This window comes from Mesoplodon densirostris, chromosome 18 (assembly GCF_025265405.1).
Source record: "Mesoplodon densirostris isolate mMesDen1 chromosome 18, mMesDen1 primary haplotype, whole genome shotgun sequence".
In the NCBI taxonomy this organism is placed as follows: Eukaryota; Metazoa; Chordata; class Mammalia; order Artiodactyla; family Ziphiidae; genus Mesoplodon; species Mesoplodon densirostris.
The window spans coordinates 27,157,350-27,175,554 of NC_082678.1; the positions used below are offsets into that span (position 1 = coordinate 27,157,350).

Below are 18,205 nucleotides of genomic sequence, written 5' to 3' on the forward strand. Positions count from 1 at the left end.
ATAGCAGCAAGAACACAAGCACACTGAAGAGGTGGAGAGAGGAAGCCTCACACTCCCGTGCCTTTGAGGCAGGACAGGATGGGGTATATGAATGTGAGGAGTCACAGTAGATCTGCAGAGAGTCCAGCTGATTAGGGGAATATTTGTCTTCCAGCCTTGGCTTTTCTTGAGTACTGGCCCCTGGGAACCAGTGGAGTAATCCTGAATATAGTTCCTATATTTCACGCTACAGAATTTTCTGAGTAGATAGCCCCTTTTTCAAGAGAGACCTTTCTCACATTTTGTTGTTGCCAGTCATAGGCTTAAGTGTGGGTTTCTTTTTCTCCTAAGTGGCACTCAAACTTTGACTGATTCCTAATTTCTTTGGCTGTGGACTGACAAAAGGCTGTCCCATCAGTCTTCAGTGATCAAAAACAGTCCCTTCTCTTTTGACAGATGAAGAAACATCTATAGAGAATGCAGGAGGATCGTTGATGAAGGTGTTACAAGCCCAGAAGGAGAACAACAGCACCGAGCTGACTATTGAGTCAGACAGGATGTCCTCACCTAACAGTGCTGTCAGCTTGTCAGGCTTCATGAATGAGCAGCTGGACTTTAATAATAAAAGTGATATTATCAGTACACTAAATTACATACTGCCTTATATCTCAGAGGGAAATCTAGGAGATGTGGAATCAACATTATTACCATTCATTCAACTTCTTTTTTCAAATACACAAGATGGACATATGCCGCTGGGCCTTTTGAAAAACAATACAAGGAGCCCTTCTGTTAAACCTGTACCCAACAATTCAACTAAAAAAAACAAATTGAGGGAACTCCATTTTGTGGAAAATTTGTTAGATGCAGAAACTCAAGAAAAAATTGATGAGGTTAAAAAGGAAGAAAAACCTGCCACGTGTACGCGTTGCAACCTTTTAAGTGCCATGTTTACACGCTACATCTTTCAAAAGAAATTAGAAACTGCCCAACCACAGAAAGACAGCCTAGCAAAGATTGAGAGTACAGAGGAAAAGCTGCTGAGAGTGAACAAGGCCCTCAAGGGGCATACAGAAAATGCACCTCAAAGCAGTGGGAGATGAGAGCGTCAGGAGGAAACAGAATGCCCAGCCATCTGTGGCGAACACTGCCAAAGAATGAAAGCTCAGGAGGCCATCCCCAAGAAAGCTGAAACAGCTCCTCATGGTGCAGAGGCCCAGGAAGCTGGTGGGAAAGTCCTCCGATGCAGAGTCTTCATTCATAAAGGAACACAAGGCCGCAGGCTCCTCTCCCCTCAAACCGTACTTCAAGGGCAGGCCTTGTGCCTCCATCCCGCCAAAATCCCCATCTGAGGTTAAAAGCAAATCAAAAGACTTATCCAACGCTATTCATGTTTTCGAAGATGCAAAGGCAAGAGTTAGAAATATTAAGGACTTCGAATTAATCTCACATTCTGGAAAAAAAAAATACATCTTCCATAAAATTAGGTCTCATCGGGTCCACAGAAAACCCAAAGTTAAAAAGCATCGAGGGGCTTCCCTGGTGGCACAGTGGTTGGGAGTCCGCCTGCCGATGCAGGAGACACGGGTTCGTGTCCTGGTCCGGGAAGATCCCACATGCCGTGGAGCGGCTGGGCCCGTGAGCCATGGCCGCTGAGCCTGTGCCTCCGGAGCCTGTGCTCCGCAACGGGAGAGGCCACAACGGTGAGAGGCCTGTGTACCGCAAAAAGAAACAAAAAGAAAAAAGAAAAAAGGGAGTTGAAAGTTCAGAAAGAAAAGTTCACTTGATAGAGTGATGCTTGCAAGCCCTCCGTTCTCTGTCGTGAGGAGTCTCATAAATTCCCCTCCACGAGAGGCTGTTTCATCTTCAGGAGAAGTGACTTCTCAGGAAAATCCTTTTCCAGAATTATTTTCTCTTTCAGACCCTTCTGCAGAAAACACTACTTCAGAAAACAATACTGCACAAAATGTTTCTGAAGCAATTAGTTCTACAGGAAACGCTACTCTGCCAGGAGGAACCGGCCCTGGAAACACTAGCCATAGGAACGTCTCCACTGCACATTCTACTGTCGCTGCAGACAACAGTATGCCAGCTGTTCAACACAGCAACAAAACACAATGGGAGCACCACAACATGGTCACTGAATTATCCTCTAAGCCCACAGGCTTCACTTTCCCAGGGCTCGCATCCCCGGGTGATCAAGTTGAAACTCAGCTAAACCAGCAGCTCTGGTCCCTCATCCCCAACAATGACGTGCAAAGGCTCATTTCTCATGTTATCCAGACTTTGAAAATAGACTGCTCGGACACCCACGTGCAGCTGGCCTGTGCCAACCTCATCTCTAGAACAGGCCTCCTGATGAAGCTTCTCAGCAAGCAGCAAGAAGTAAATGTGTCCAAAGCGGAATGGGATATGGACCAGTGGAAAGCTGACAACTCTATCAGTGAGAGCACAGAAGCCCAGAGTGAGCAGAAAGAGCAGGAGTCAAGTGAGGTGAGGATAACCCCTGACACGTGGGACTTGGACTTTTACTCAGTTTAGGACATGCCATTAACGTGCCCAAGCGGGAATACCACGGGCTCCTAGTCAGTATCTTATCTTCAGCCATGAAACGGGCTAAGACAGTGATCTCCAACTTTGCTCATTGAGAGAGTGTGTCACTATTCCTAGGGTAGACGCGAAAAGGACATAACACAAGATAAATAAATTGTAGATAAATTGTAGAAGAAAATGCTAATGATAAGACTAATAACATTAAATTTGGCTTGTTCTTATAGAAGCTACTCGCCTGGAAGGATTGGGTTTCATAGTAGTTTAAGAATAGTTAGCTATCGTTTAGAATAGGATGAAGAATCGTAAGTTTTCATCCCTTCTATCTCCTTGTTTTTAAAAATTGTGATATATTTCTTCAGCTCACAAAAGAAGTTCCAGGTTATGACTATAACAACAAACTCATCTTGGCAGTATCTGTACCTGTAGTAGTGACGATTTGTGTTAGAATTCTCTGTCTCACTGAGGTAAGGACAATAATTAATTCAGATTCAGAACCCAGAAACTGAGAATCAAGTCCACCTTTCCACCTGCTACTACTTGATTCTTCCCTTTAGCCATGAGGACTGACATACACTTTGTTCTTTTAATGAAAAGTATATTCCCAGGATGTTTTTTTTTGTGGGTTTTTTTTTTTTTTTTTTTTTTTTTTTGGCTGCGTTGGGTCTCCATTGCGGTGCATGGGCTTCTTACTGAGGTGGCGTCTCTTGTTGTGGAGTACGGGCTGTAGCTGCACGGGCTCAGGAGTTGTGGCACACTGACTTAGTTGCTCCGCAGCATGTGGGACCTCCCCAGGCCAGGGATCGAACCTGTGTGCCCTGTGCTGGCAGGCGGATCCTTAACCATTGCACCACCAGGGAAGTCCCCACAGGATTTTTAAAAGGAACTTCACTCCCAGGAGATCCCTATGGAATTGGATCCATGATAACAAGCTATTGGACTATTTTGACAAGTGAAGTTTATAAGAAGGCCAGAGTTGACATGATAGTAAATTTTCTTCAACTCAAGAAAGTATGCTGATTTGAGGTCCTCACCAGTCACTCTCATTCTACTGTTGATTTCTTTCCTTCTTGGCTGAAGTGATGAGAGATATAGGATCTCCATACTCAAGGAGCTATCAGTCACCCTGGGAGGGCTAAAAGGACATGCCTAAAAGACAAAAGTGTGATCTCGTCAACTCCTCAGGTTTACTTAGCAGCTTTCTTCTCCGGTGTATTAGGAATTGTGTAGATAGGTTCCATTAAAACACTGCAAGTAAAATCTTGCAGCAGGCTACCCTCAAATAGTTATAGTAGCCTATTCCTGGAGCTAGCCTGTTTACCTTTTGTTCAGTTACATAGTGGTTTATTACTTTTCCAGCAGGCAGTTGCTAACATTAAAAGAGTGATTTTAATAGGCTGACAGTCTTGATTCTACCCTACCACTCCACATTACTTTAGTTATCTTTTCTCCTGTAATGGCAGCCCTCCATTCCAGCCAAAGCAGCTCCTCACTATACGCTAGTTACACCATACCCATTCCTACTTTTGTCTGTGCTTTGTCCATCGAAAATTCCTTTATTTTGCTTTGCCTGTGGAACTCCTATGAATCTCTGAAAAGCCAACTCAAGTTCAGATATCTTTCTCTGTAAAGCCTTCCCTGAATACCCCAGCCCTCCTGATCCTAGTCCTGTGAGGTTTGTCACCATTTCTTAGGGGCCATAGCAAAGCAGTCCCCTCCCCTCAGAACTCACAAAAGTGGTAAGCAGTTTTTTGAAAGGCAGCCCCCCAGGAGAGAACCACCAAGGTTAGCACATCATGGAGCTGAGCAGAGATGTGTAAGGACCAATGGCTTCCTGGCCTATCACACTTGAATCAAACCTGACATGATGTACTAACTTCTAAAGAGAAATGTGTCTATCTGCAGGAGGGTTGGTCACTAGTGAAAGCATAGAAAAGGTGAGGAGAGACCAACATGGGCAGTGCCCATCCTCACATTGCCCAAGAGTAGAGATGGCACCTTAGGCAGCATAACTGCAGAGTCAGGCCCACTAGCCAGGCTGCCTGTTGAGGAGATGGATGGATCCAGTTACCTCAGGCCTTCCCATTAAATTCTGGACTCGGCTGATTCCTTTTCTAATTCTGTTGTCACCAAGTAGCCTTCGATTCTGTGATTGTGCTTCAGTGTGCCACGGAGGCCTGTCCCCACAGAAGGTAATTCTCTGCTTGTGTAGACACAGATGCCCTGTGTGTAGAACAGATGTATTTCTCATTGTCAAGTAATAATTTGGCATTCTGATGTTTGATCAATCCTGTGATATTGCTCAAGTGAGACTGCCACAACAGGAAGACGTGAGTTCTCGCTTGGTGAGGAAGAGTATGATTTCTGAGCCTAGGAGGCTGGGGACTAGCTTGCTAGTCATTGGCCATTGCCCAGACTGTACCCTCTACATCTCAGGTGGCATATGGCCTTTGGCATTTTTAGAATTTCTGTAAAGTCCCCTTTTTCTTGTTTTCAACTTCTTGCATTTGTTTTGTTTTGTTTTGTTTTGTTTGGGCCTGTGTGATCTTAGTTCCCCAAGTAGGGATTGGACCTGTACCCTCGGCAGTGAAAGCGAGGAGTCCTAACCGTTATTTCCTCTCCCCACATATACGATAAGCTTTTGGAGGACAGGGGCCACGCAGTGTCCTTCCTATGGTAGACAATAATGGTGTTCAACGGAAGAGAGATGAGGCGTTATGTCAATTCCACAGTGAGGAATAATTCAACCGAATATTTATTTGAAGTAGGATAGAGTCCAGCAATAGGCCCCTGTGTTCTTAAGACTTTTGAAATGTCATGTTTTACTATTGCAGTCAGCGGAAGAAAATGAATAAATGGTGATAGAATAGCTGCCTAAGTATTTGGGGGGTAAATAGCAGATCCCCATGTTTCATCTTAAATAAACATATATCCATAAATGTGAAAAAAGACCACATAAAGGTATTAGAAGAAAATAAAAGCAATATTTCTATAATCTTCTGGTGGGAAAGAGCCTTCAGAGCCTGATGCCACAAGCAGAGCCTTTGATATATTCCACCATCTTGTCTGTGATACCAGCTTAGCACTGATTCATGCCGAGCATAAGATGAAGAGTTTTCCATATATTGTCTGATTTAAAGCCCACAGTCCTGTGAGGATGATATTACTATCCCTCCCTCATAGATGAAGGAGATCAGTGTAAGGCCCCAGCGGCCAAACCCAAAGCAGAAGGCAGTTTCACCCGACTGCAAAGCTGGTGCTCCCTACTCCACTCTTTTGTCTTGTCTCCTTAGAGACAAAAACACTGGAAATATTCGAAACACTGAAATTCAATGAAAGCCAGTATTTCTTTACCATAAAGAGTTTTTGTTTGTTTGTTTCGAAGTGGTGGGGTTTGGCCATGCTGTGCAGCTTGCAGGATCTTAGTCCCTTGACAAGGGATTGAACCTCGGGCCACAGCAGTGAAAGAGCCACGCCCTAACCAGTGGACCACCAGGGAACTCCCAAGAGTTTTATAAGTCAACAAGAAGCAGACAAACAGTCCAGGGGAAAAGGGGGCAAGGGCTGTGAAGAGTAGGAGGTGTGTTGACAGTCTGCCACCATATCTGCCTGTCGTCTCCTCATGGCTCATGTGGGGTGGGTTTTGTTAGCCAGGCCTTTGTCACCTCGTGACGTAAAAACCATCTCTAATATTTTCTTCAAGTACTTTTATAATCTGTCCAGAATTTGTTGTATTTGTTTGTTCGTGTGGTTGAGGTAGGGGATCTAACTTTTTCCCCCTACATGAAGATCTGATGCTTTTCAAATCTTTCACTGAATGGTTTATTCCTTCTTCCCTGGTCTAATATGCTATCTTCATCTGGATGCTGTTCTGTGATCCAGTTATCTTGTCCTGTACCAGTACTGATATCACACTGCTTACTTCCAGTTGCTCTATAACATATTTTATATCTGGTAGGGCAAGGTCCTACTCTTTGACCTTCTTTTGCATACATCTCATAACTATTCTTACATATATTCTCTACCAAATGTCAGCTGGCCAGGTTTTATTTAAAAATTATTTTGGCTATAAAATGGATTGCATTGAATTTTTAGTTTCATTTGAAGAGAATTGACCTCTTTACAACATTCTAGGAGGATGGTATCTCATGCCATGTAAGTACTTCTTAACGTCCTTCAAAAAAGTTTTAATATTTTCATCACATAGGTCTTACAAATTTGTGGCTAAATTTATTCCTAGGTGCTTTATGCATTTGTATTGATATAGTGAACGGGAGGTTCCTTCTGTTTTTTAGTTAGTTAGTTGTGTTATATGGGAAAGCTATTGAGGCTAATATGTTGATCTCTTGATTTTGTATGGAGCCATCTTACTCATGTTACTTCCAATAAAATTTCAGTTGATACTTTTGGTCTTTTTGGGTCCCTTGTTTCATATGCAGATATGTTTGTCTCTTCTTTCCAATACTTCGTTTTTCTTATCGTACTGATTAAGACCTCCTCCACAGTGCTCAATAGTAGCAGTAATGATTGGGCATCCTACTCTTGTTCTTGACTTTAGAACAATGCTTAGGTTTCTGCCAGATACTTTTATTTTCTTTTCCTACTTCTGAGAGTTTTTATTAGGAATTATCTGTTGAACGTTATCTAAAACAGTCAATAAAATATATCGCCAGCTGCATGCAAGACCCTAAGTTAGGTACTGTGGAAGAGTCAAAGGATTCTTAAACAGGGTAGAATTCCTTTCCTTGAAAGAGTTGTCATCTTACTGGATAGATAAGATTTAAAGTCAAAAGGAATGAATAAGGATTTGGAAATAGTTGTAATGGATAATCATGATCCTGTTTTCTTTCAAAACAGATTTCTTCTCCTAGAATTGCAAAAGAGGAAGATAGAAAAAGAAGCAGAAGGTAAATATTGGTCTTTGAAAGCAGAAATTTACAACTAGAGGAGAACTTAGAACTCATCTATTTCAGTTTCCTCAGCAAAGGCAGGAAGAACGCTTGATTACCCTAATGGTTTACCCTAGTTTATTTCTCAGCAGAATTAGCTCCGCAGCCCAAGCTGAGTTAGAACAGGACTGGCACACATTCATCTGCTCTCACTAGTCCTTTAAGGAAAGAGGGTGGACGGGGAGAGGTTTTGGTTGTACCTGTTCCTGCTGGGCGGATGCCTGGCTCCCAGGCATCAGGCCAGGCCAGAGGCCTTCTAGGAGGCTCTGGGGTAGGGAGGGCCACATGGTTGGGGATTTAGGGGCTGGCCTCACTCAAAGCTGACAAAAGGTAGAACATATGAGTCCCTTCTGGAAAGTGGCAAGAAAACTTCCCTTCTCATCCTACTGTTTTTCAGGCCCCTACTCTCTATTCCCTTTATCCAAACCTCATAGAATTTTAACCGGGAGAAACTTTAGACAGTAGTTTGTCTCTTCCTTTTGTAATAAGGAACTGGAGAAAGAGAAAGGGAAACTACCTTGCCCCATGGTCATACTGCTGGTGATTACCAAGAAGAAGATGGTCCCTTTCCACTGAGGACTTCTCCACTGATCACACACTGTGCTTGGGCTGTGAGCTACGTTTTAGGTCACAGTTGAGTAGACACATACTATATGGACATAAGTAGTTTCTGAAACAAACTTATTGTGCACTGTGATTTTTTTCTCTTCTATTTGTATTCAAAAAGAGTATTTTGTGCTTCCCTGCTGGTCGTGGCCTTTAAACGGATTCCACAATTCACTGACACCTGAGTGACAGCCTGCAGAGTGAAAGTCAGAGAGCTATAGATGACTTTGCTCGTTGGGTTCAGGTGTTTACTTGGTGTGATTCAACGTATAGGATAGAGCAGCCAGGAAAATAAAATCACCTTCTCCCCACACCCACACCCGCAGCAAATGCTGCATGTGCGACTAAGTCCGAAGCGGACTGGTGTGAAGCGCGTCTAAGGGAGTAACGAGTTTCTGCCCAGTGCCGTTGTGCAAGTGTTTTCACTGCACGAGGGCAGTTGGCCAAGGGCAAAGAAAGGTGAACGGGGCTGAAAATCCTGCCTATGCTCCATGCTAAGCCACATACAAATGTCTCTCCAGAGACACTTGGGGTCCATTTTGGACAGACACAGAGAACTTCTGGAAGGCCAGCATGCATGCAATGATTTTCATGATCCCGGGTCTGTGGTGATTTTGCTCATTGTGATTATGGACTGAGGTCCCCATTTAGTCCTAATGAAAGCAGAGATAACACATTGTGAGAGAGATGAAAAGTGACATGCAGCACTAACAGTGTGTGTTTTCCTCCAAGGGGCTTTTTTGGATTTCTGCTGCGTAAGAGAAGCTCAGGGGAAAGTGAGAGTCAGGTAGATGTGAGGAGGATAAAGTACTGTGGCCAGAGAAAGCAGGGGAGATGCAGAATTAATATTTCCCTTTCTGTGTTCTAGGAGGGCTTTTTCGGGAGAAGGCGGCCACTTTGGCTTAGGGGTATGTATAGGCCTCTCAGCGCCACACGCAAGGAACACATGACCCAAAAGCTACACGACAGGGAGTCTTCTGCTGAGGATGAGATATTTCTGCATCCCAGCAGGAGGCCCAAACTCGTCATCCAGAGCTCACTGAGGAGGCTGAATCTTTACTTCATCAAGAGGCCCCTGCTCAGCATCCACAGACCCCTGAGGACGTTGAATCTTTTTCACCCCAGGCAGAGGCCCAGGCTCAGCATGCAGAGCCCACTGTGGAGGTAGAACCACCTCCACTTCCGCAGGAGGCTCCATCTCAGCCTTCAGAGGCCCCTGAGGAACTAGAAACTTCAAGTCCTCAGGAGGCCCTCGCCCGGCCTTTGGAGACACTTAAGGAGGTTGTAGTTTGACCATGTGTTCATCATGGGGTAAATGAAGCTCAGCAGTCACACTTGTACAAGGTCACTGTTAAATCTCTGGCTCTGGCACTTCCCATAAATCCACAGGTCACTAAAGAGGTTGAACCTTCTCCAGTCCAGCAGAAGACCCCACCTCAGCCTCCAGAGCTCCTTAAGGAAGTTGTAGCTCAGTCTCCATTGTATCCCGAGGTGACAGTTCCAGCACAGAGCAGGATCATGCTGAGCATCCAACATCCCCCAGGATCAAGAGCAGTGGTTCTCAACCAGGGTGAGTTTGCACACAGGTGACACTTGGTAGTGTCTGGCGACAGTTTTGCTTGTCAGAACTGTATACGCTACTGGCATCTAGTGGACAGAGACCAGAGATGCTACTAAACATCCAACAGTGTACAGGGGAGCCTCCCACAGCAAAGAATTATCCAGCCCAAACTGTCAATAGTGCTGCCTAGCTAGAGAAATAAAGATCACTTAACACAAGTATTTAATGAGCATTTAGTATTTTGTATCTAATGCACCACATATATAATCATGAAAGTATAAATCATAATATCTCCCACAGTGAGATTTCTTTAGTGTATGGAGGGAGTAGTGATGTTACGTTTCATCATATATAAATGAGAATTATTGCCAATGGATAAATGTTCTGAAAGAATATCTGTTTTTCTAATTCTTTTGCTCGTGTCTTTTTTTGTAGAAATCTTGGTTGCAATTTACTCACAGAACTGAGCTTTGGAACGTTTCAGGCCTGGCATGGAATGCAGTTTTTACACAAGTTGTAAGTGAAATAGAAGATGAATACATGTAAACAACTGTGTGTAAAAGCAATCATGCAGTTATTGGTTAGCTGGGTGTAAGTAAGCCCAGTATGAATTCTGGAAAGTATGTCTTGAGAGCCATTTATTTTTTTTTTCAAATGAGGAAACTAAGGTACAAAGAGGCCAAGAGACTTGTTTAACTCATATATATGAAAGGCTCTGCTTTCCATAGTACTGATCTTTGGCATGGTCAATTAAAGGCACCAAACAAAAACACTCAGATTAGCATTGTCATGGAATCCCACGGATGCCTCTCCAATATGAGAATGGTCCAGGAACTTCCACTTTTGAATTTCACTTTGATTCCTTTTCATGTGCAAAGTTCCTAACTGCTTAAAATGTATGCAACACAGAGCTGCAGAGAACTAAGTTGAGCAGGGTGTGGTTCAGTGGGTGTGGGTGCTTCCCCAACCATCATTAGCTCTTTTAAATGGTAAAGCAGAAAGAATTCCTGAACACCCACCACAGGGCTCTCCCCAGCCACCCAGAACATTATTTTTCAAAAAAGCATATATTGCTGAAGTGAATTATCGGTGGCCAATAGGAACCTTTGAGGTATGGAAAAAGACGTTGTTTGTGTTCAGCTGTAGTGTGAAAAATATAAAGAAAAGACTGCTGTGGCCTAATTCAATATGTTTTCTTTGCTGACTACTCTTCAATAAGAAGTGTGGGTTTTCCACCCCTTCAGCTCAAAACTTCTCTGATTTCTCATGGCACAAGGAAATGATAGTGGGTACGTTCAATGGCCCGAAGGCGATTTTAGACTCAAGGGAAAGAGCTCTTGTACACCTGGCTTTGGAAAAGACTCTCTTACCTGTCTTGTGGTTCAGAAATCCAGTTTCACACAGTTCCCACATTTTGGGTTAATGAAGGTGTTGAGGCTGTGTCTGGAGCTGGATTAACAATTCCTGCAGATGCCTATCTTTAGCGGCCTCCTTCCTTTCCCTTGTTAGTTTGCGGACGCCTACCTTGGGGAGAGAGCACCGAGGGTCGGTTTTTCTTCTGTTAGCACACCGGAGAGCAGGCTCGTGAGGTCCCTTCCCCAGGAGGTTTTAGTAGCGTCAGTACAACGTCTGAAACTCACCACCTTTCCTAAACATCCCAGAACACCAAGAGTTCCTTATAAGAATCAGAGTTTCACTATAGTTATGTAGGCAACACAGGACAATACATTGTGGAAATAAATAAATAAATCACAGTTTAAAAATTAATGAATTCATTCCAAAACATTCACTGAGTGCCTTGCCCACTGTCTGTGAACACTCTACTAAGTGCTGGGGATACAAAGACGCATAGGGCAGGGACTTTGTCCCCAAGAAGCTTTCATACTGGAAGGAGAAATATGGATGTTGATGGGAAAACATATATGAGAGCCATTCTAGCATCTATGCAGCAGGGTAACAAGGTGAGGGAGGGGGGTGATGAAGTAGAAAACGGGTGGTAGGTTAGAAAAGATTTGTAATGGAAGAGGCACCAACTTGTTCCTTTGGAATTTGCGCTCCTCTTAAATGACAGAAAAAGGTAGTGAAAGAATCAGAACTATCTGGTGTTGTAAATAAATTAGTACTGTACTCCGAAGACTCATTCACAGTTACTTTCAAAAGACTGTCACAGTATAGTAAGTCTTTGTTTTGGACTAAGTCTTTCTAATAGACAAAGCTAATTTGCTTTAGGAAACATTTGCCATGGTGAGATACAAACTGTATTGCATCTCTTACCAAAGGCAAGCCACCAAGGGAAGATGCCACCCTCGAGTTAAATCATTTTACTACCTATAATGACATATTACTGGGGTGTTTATAAGTTGCTTGCATTAAATAAGTTTGGAAAAGGGCCCCAGCTGAGGTGGATTTATCCTGAATTCAATGAACCTTAGGCTTCAGGGCTCCTCACTTGCATAGGTCCCTTCCAAGGTCTTGAGAGGGGTCCTAGCGATTTTTCTATTTATAACTTTGCCTGTTTTTATTAGCTAGGATTTCCCAAAGTAGATGAGGTTCAGGCCCCACAAATCCTTGATTCATCACCGGGTGTCAGGTAATTATAAGTCAGTAGGTTTCTTGAATGAAGCCTCTATGTTATTGAGAAATATCAGGTGAAGTGGTTAGCAGTGTGGTAGTCTATTTTAAATCCGAAACCTACCTCAAAGATGAGCCAGGAGCTTATTAATAAAGTACCACTTTTTGAATGGTGGTAGTCATCATATCTCTTTCAGATAAAATCAGGAATGAAATATACTATGGAAAACCGGCAGTGGTTGATAATCCTAAATGTTAAGTATGCTTTTTTTCTCTGACTCTAAAGTGTTTCTCCTTCATTCACCTATGCAGGTCCAGACTGATGGCTTATGTTTAAAAATTCTTTTAGTCACTTCATTGGATCTAACAATACAAGCTCCATGATTTTAGAAACTGAAGGACTCTACAATGTAGAAAGGCTATATAACTTAAGCAGACAGAGCACATTCACATGCTGGCTTGTCCGTGGTACATCAATATCGTACCAAGAACATAAATACGAAGAGAGAATAAGAGGAAAATCAAAGCCTTATCCCTATTGAATTATTTACCCCATTGTTGAGAATATCAGTGCGGGAGGTGTGTCCACACTATGAAGGCAAATTGAGCTGCGGTCACAGAGCCGCCCTAATGCTCCCCCAGTCAGCTAGCATTGGTTTCCTTTACATAGCTATGTACACACAAAAGCTTACACACTTGAGGGTGTTGTCCTCACTTTTTGCTATGTACTAGAATCCTGGCAGCTTCTCAGATTTAGAAAGGCATAAACACTAAAAGCAAAAATAACTTGGGTCTGCCCTTTGGGGTGATTCAGGGTGGCTGTTTTATTTGTAATAGTTCAAAATTTTGAGATTGTCACACCTAGCAACTACTACACTTTTCTTCTCCCCACTGCATCTTATTCTTCCCACCTGTAGTATTTTCTCCCATTCTATATGTTTATTCACTTTCTTGATAGTGTCCTTTGAAGCGCAAACTTTTTAGTTTTTATAAAATCTAATTCATCTGTTTTTCCTTTGGTTGTTTGTGCTTCTGGTATCATATCTAAGAAACTGTTGTCTAAAGCAAGGTCATAAAGATTTACTCCTGTGTTTTCTTCTAAGAGTTTTATAGTCTTAGTTCTTACGTTTGGATATTTGATCCATTTGGAGTTAATTTTCATATACGGTGTGAAGCTTCATTATTTTGTGTGTGGATGTACAGTTGTCCCAGCATCATTTGAAAAGACTGTTCTTTCCACGTTGAATTGTTTTGGCACCCTTGTTGAAAATCAATAGACCATAAATATGAGGGTTTATTGCTATCTTGTCAATTCTGTTCCATTGATTTACATGTCTGTTCTTATTCCAGTACCACACTGTGATTGCAGTAGCTTTGAACTGAGTTTGGAAACCAGGATGTGTGAGTCCTCCCACTTTGTTCTTTACCGACATTGTTTTGGTTATTCTGTTTCCTCGAATTGCCATAGGAATTTTAGAAACAGCTTGGCAATTTCTGGAAAGAAGTCAGCTGGGATTTTGATAGGAATTGCAATGGAACCATAGGTCGATTTGGGAAGTAGTGAAATTTTCATAAGATTATCTTCCAGTCCATGAATCCAGCAGGTCTTTATACTTATTTAGATCTTCTTCAATTTCTTTCAACAGTTTTGTACTTTTCAGTGTGAATCTTGCACTTACTTGGTAAAATTTTCCCCTAAGTATTATATTTGTTTTGATGCTGTTCCACATGGAATTGTTTTCTAAATTCCATTTTTCGATTACTCATTGCTGGTGTGTAGAAATGATATTGATCTTATATCCTACAACCTTGCTGAACTCATTTATTAATGCTAACAGTTATTCTCCTAGATGCCCAGGAATATGTCTTGTGGTCTTCCAGTTTCCCAGGAATACATTGGAATATTTCAAAGTGTCTGTGCACATCTCATTCCTCAGCTTTTCTTTTAAAGCTTTGCGGTTGGGTTGTTTTTTGCCCCAAACTGTTATCCATTGCCTCATGCCACCGCCATGTTAAAATATTTGCTTGAAAATGTTTTCCAGAAATGCCACCTGAGCAGAGGCTTTTCTCACTAGACAGCCCTCAGTCAGGTCAAAGGCAAGCCTTTCAAGTGAGGTCTTCCAGGGGACCACCAGACATGTAAAACAATGACAGTTCTTTGGGAATGAGGCTTTGAAGGACCTCTCAGTCCATGCTGCTCGTTCTGGTACCAGGGATGTGGGCTGTTTTTCAAGGCTACCACTGGCATGGAGACCAAAGGTCGAGGGCAAGTTAAAGCAACACAGATCTCATTGTTCTTACAGAAATTAATTTGTTTTCCTTGAATAAATTGCTCCCCCATTTACTGCCAGCATGTTGGTTAAATGTCCAGAGTTCAGAAGAAGTTGATTCTGACCATTTTTGCCAGTTTTGTTGTTGTTGTTATTGTTGCTTCTATGCAGGGATGAATTTTCAGATGTCCTTCCTCCATCATTTTTACTGATTTTCCTGCAACTTTTTAAAAAAAATCTATAAAGTCTCAATGGCCATAGGCTAATTAAATATTTATCACAAGAGATGATTAAGGAAAAAATAAATAAAAAGAGAAATAAATAAATAAATAAATAAAAAGAGAAAATATAATTCTCATAGAGGCTTTCCCAGATGGGTAGATGAAGTTTGAAAAGGTATTTCTATATTTAGTGCTGTCAAAATTAAGGTTAAAGTAACAGATGTTTCAAAAAAAAAAAAAAAACCCTTTTTTTTTTCATTCAGGTTAAACACAGGCTTTAGAGTCAGAACTGAGTTCAAATTCCAGCTCTGCTTCTTACGAGCTTGATGACTTAAGACAAGTTATGTAACTCCTCTGTGCCTCAGTTTCCTCATTTGTACAATTGTGTAATATATATATCACATAAGGTTACTGTGAGGATGAAATGTTAAATGCTGATCACATATGCATGGCAACCCAAAAGATATTAGTTTTGATAATTATCTTTATAATATTCTGCAAAAGTACACTAATAATTCTTGAGTAGAGTTAACCTTAAGTCAGATATTCTCTTCTTTCTTCCTGTTTCTTTTCTGTTTTTTTTTTCCCCCTTATTTGTTTTAAAGAACTAAGGGGAAAAAAAAAGAAAGAAAGAAAGAACTATGAAGAAAATCTATTCCAACATTTTGGAATAAAATTTTATTCCCCAAAATTAATTTGTTTATTTTATTGATATATAAACAAAATGTTATTTATTTATTCAGCAAACATTTATTAAATGCCTAGTAAATACTAGGCACTATGTCAGGCACAGGAATAATAATGGCAATAAAGTGTGGTCCCTGCTCTCAAGTTGCTGACAATCTAGGAGAGTGACAAGTAAACAGTTGATTACATACACAGTAACAAAGGCTATGGCACAAGAATACACACGGGACTATGTGATGAGAGTATGGCTTTCACCAGTTGCTCTTGGATTTATCTCTTCTTTGGCTCCAGAACTAAGGAATTAGCCTTATTTTTGTCTTTAGCTGAGTAGTTTAAATCATGAAATTTTTCAAAATTTGTAGAGATGAAAGAAAAACACCTTGAATTATGGAGGACACTAGAAATAGTACTTTTTTTACAGAGCAAGGGCTTCCTACCAGCATAGTCACTTCGAGGGTTTTTAACGTGAAAAGTACTTTGGCATATTTTTTCTTTGCTAGCCACTTTTTTTCTATTTTATTGTATGTTTGTTTGTTTCTCTTCTCCACTTTATCATCTAGAGACCGGGGTAGCTCCCAGTGAAAGAGTGTTTTACAGATTCTAAGGGTGATATATAGGTAAAGACATAAAATGATATTTTTAACCTTCAAGTTCCATACCAAAAAAAATGAATATAAACTTTCATGGAAGTAATTGAAAATGCAGATAATTTTAATTCCATTCCATTTTTCAGAATTCTCAATCGTAATCCTTTGCCAACAGTTGAAGATTCTGGTCTTTTTAAAGTGCCAGCATTAAACTCTTTGTAAGTATTGTAAGAGTTTCATGGCTCATGAGATAATTTCTGCTCCTTTTTACTTTCGTCAAAACTTGAGTACTTTGGCTAAACAGTCATAATTTAGATTTTAACTGGGTTATTGAAAATAAGAGTTATTGGCAAAGAAAAGGATTAAGAAAGAATATATATGGGTAAGAGAGCCAGCAGAGGATGAGAACAGTGTTGAAGAACACATATAGATATGGAACATGAAGATGCATATAGGAATAGTATTTATCCAAGAAAGCAAAAAGGAATAAGGGGTACATTATTTTTTTTAAAAAAAAGAGTGATCAAAAGAGGTAGATGCAATTGAAAATGAGAAGTGAGGATCATAGAAAATGATTGTACTGTTCAGCACCAAGGTCATTAATTTGATGATGCAAATTTAAATTTCTTCCAAAAGAGCTCTTTGGAATTATCATCTATGGCAAGTAAGAAGCCAAAGTGGAAGTAATCACATGTTAAGTATCTTCTTCAGTTTAGAAATTTTGTCTTTGGGTTTTATATCATGCATGTTTGGGCTTCTCCTTCAGAGACATGGGAACAGCACAAGTGTCACTTACCGCAATGGAAAGCATCCTCATGATGACCCTTGAATTGGAAACACTGTAAGTTGATTTTTCTTACATTGATTTTCACTCAATTGTATTTTTAGGTTTGTTTGATTATCTTCTTAAGTCAGGTTTATTTATGTATAATTTTCATTTAACAAAATGCACTCTTTTTAAATATACAGTGTGATGTGTTTTGACAAACGTATAGTTCTGTAGCCACCACCACATTTGAGGTAAAGAAAACTTCTGCACTCCCAAAAGACCCCCCATGTCCCTCTGTAGTCAATCCATCCTCCTGTCACTACCAGCCTCTGGCAACCACCAATCTGATTTTTGTCCGTATAATGTTGCCTTTTCCAGAATATTTGATAAGTGAAATCATGTGGTATGTAGCTTTCTGTTTTTGGCTTCTTTCACTTAGCCAGTCTCTTTGGAGATTCATCTGTTTTGTTGCACCTGTCAGTAGCTCATTCCTTTTGAGCGCTGAGCAGTATTCTAGTTGTGTGGATACACAGTTTGTTTACGCATTCATCGTTCGATGCACATTTGAGTTTCTTCTTGTTTTTTGGCTATTATGAACAAAGCCTCTGAAAACACTCACATGTGTGTGTGAACATATGTCTTGTGTGAGCATATGTTTTCATTTCTTTGGGGTAAAATACCTCAGGGTGGGATTGCTTCATCATATGATAAGTGCCTATTGAACTTTTTAAGAAACTGCTGAACTGTTTTCTAAAGTGCCTGTGCCATGTTGCTTTCACACAAGCAGTCTATGAGAGTTGCAGATGACCTACATCTTCACCTGATGCTTATATTTGTTTTTTTAAAAAATTTTAGCCTTTCTTGTAGGTGTGTAGTTGAATCTCGTGGTTTTTGCCACATTTTGCATTTCTGTAAAAGCTGATGATGTTGAGTGTCTATTCATGTGCAAATATCCTTTTAAATGAAGTGTCTGTTCAAATCCATTTTTTAATTGGATATTTTTATTGAGATTTAAGAGTGCTTTAAATAAAAGGCAAATGGAAAAAGTCCTTGCTCTCAGATATGTGTTTAGTAAATATCGTCTCCCAGATTGTGACTTATCTTCATTATATTAAAATGTCTCTGAAAACTAGAAGTGTTAAATTTTTGATGAACCCTAATTTAGCAATTTTTCTTAATTTTTCATATTAATTTAATTTATTTATTTGGTTGTGCTGGTCTTAGTTGCGGCAGATGGGCCCCTTAGTTGCGGCTCATGGGCTTCTTAGATCTGGCATGTGAACTCATAGTTGAGGCATGCATGTGGGACCTAGTTCCCTGACCAGGGATCGAACCCGGGCCCCCAGCATTGGGAACTCGGAGTCTTAACCACCAGGGAAGTCCCTTAGCAATTTTTCTTAGATGGTTCCTGCTTTTTTGCGTCTTAATCTAAGAAATCTTTCTCTGAGACCCCAC

At 40.9% G+C, this 18,205-nt stretch overlaps 1 protein-coding gene across 1 annotated transcript in view; it reads left to right on the forward strand.

The window, feature by feature from the left end:
* Nucleotides 1–2,112: 2,112 nt before the first annotated feature.
* LOC132479145 (uncharacterized) overlaps nt 2,113–18,205 on the forward strand; it is a 302,289-nt gene continuing 286,196 nt past the window's right edge. Inside the window, 5 exon segments of the mRNA XM_060082726.1 lie at nt 2,113–2,467; nt 4,945–4,999; nt 10,081–10,161; nt 16,128–16,199; nt 16,748–16,822. Coding sequence (XP_059938709.1) covers nt 2,113–2,467; nt 4,945–4,999; nt 10,081–10,161; nt 16,128–16,199; nt 16,748–16,822 — 638 coding nt within the window.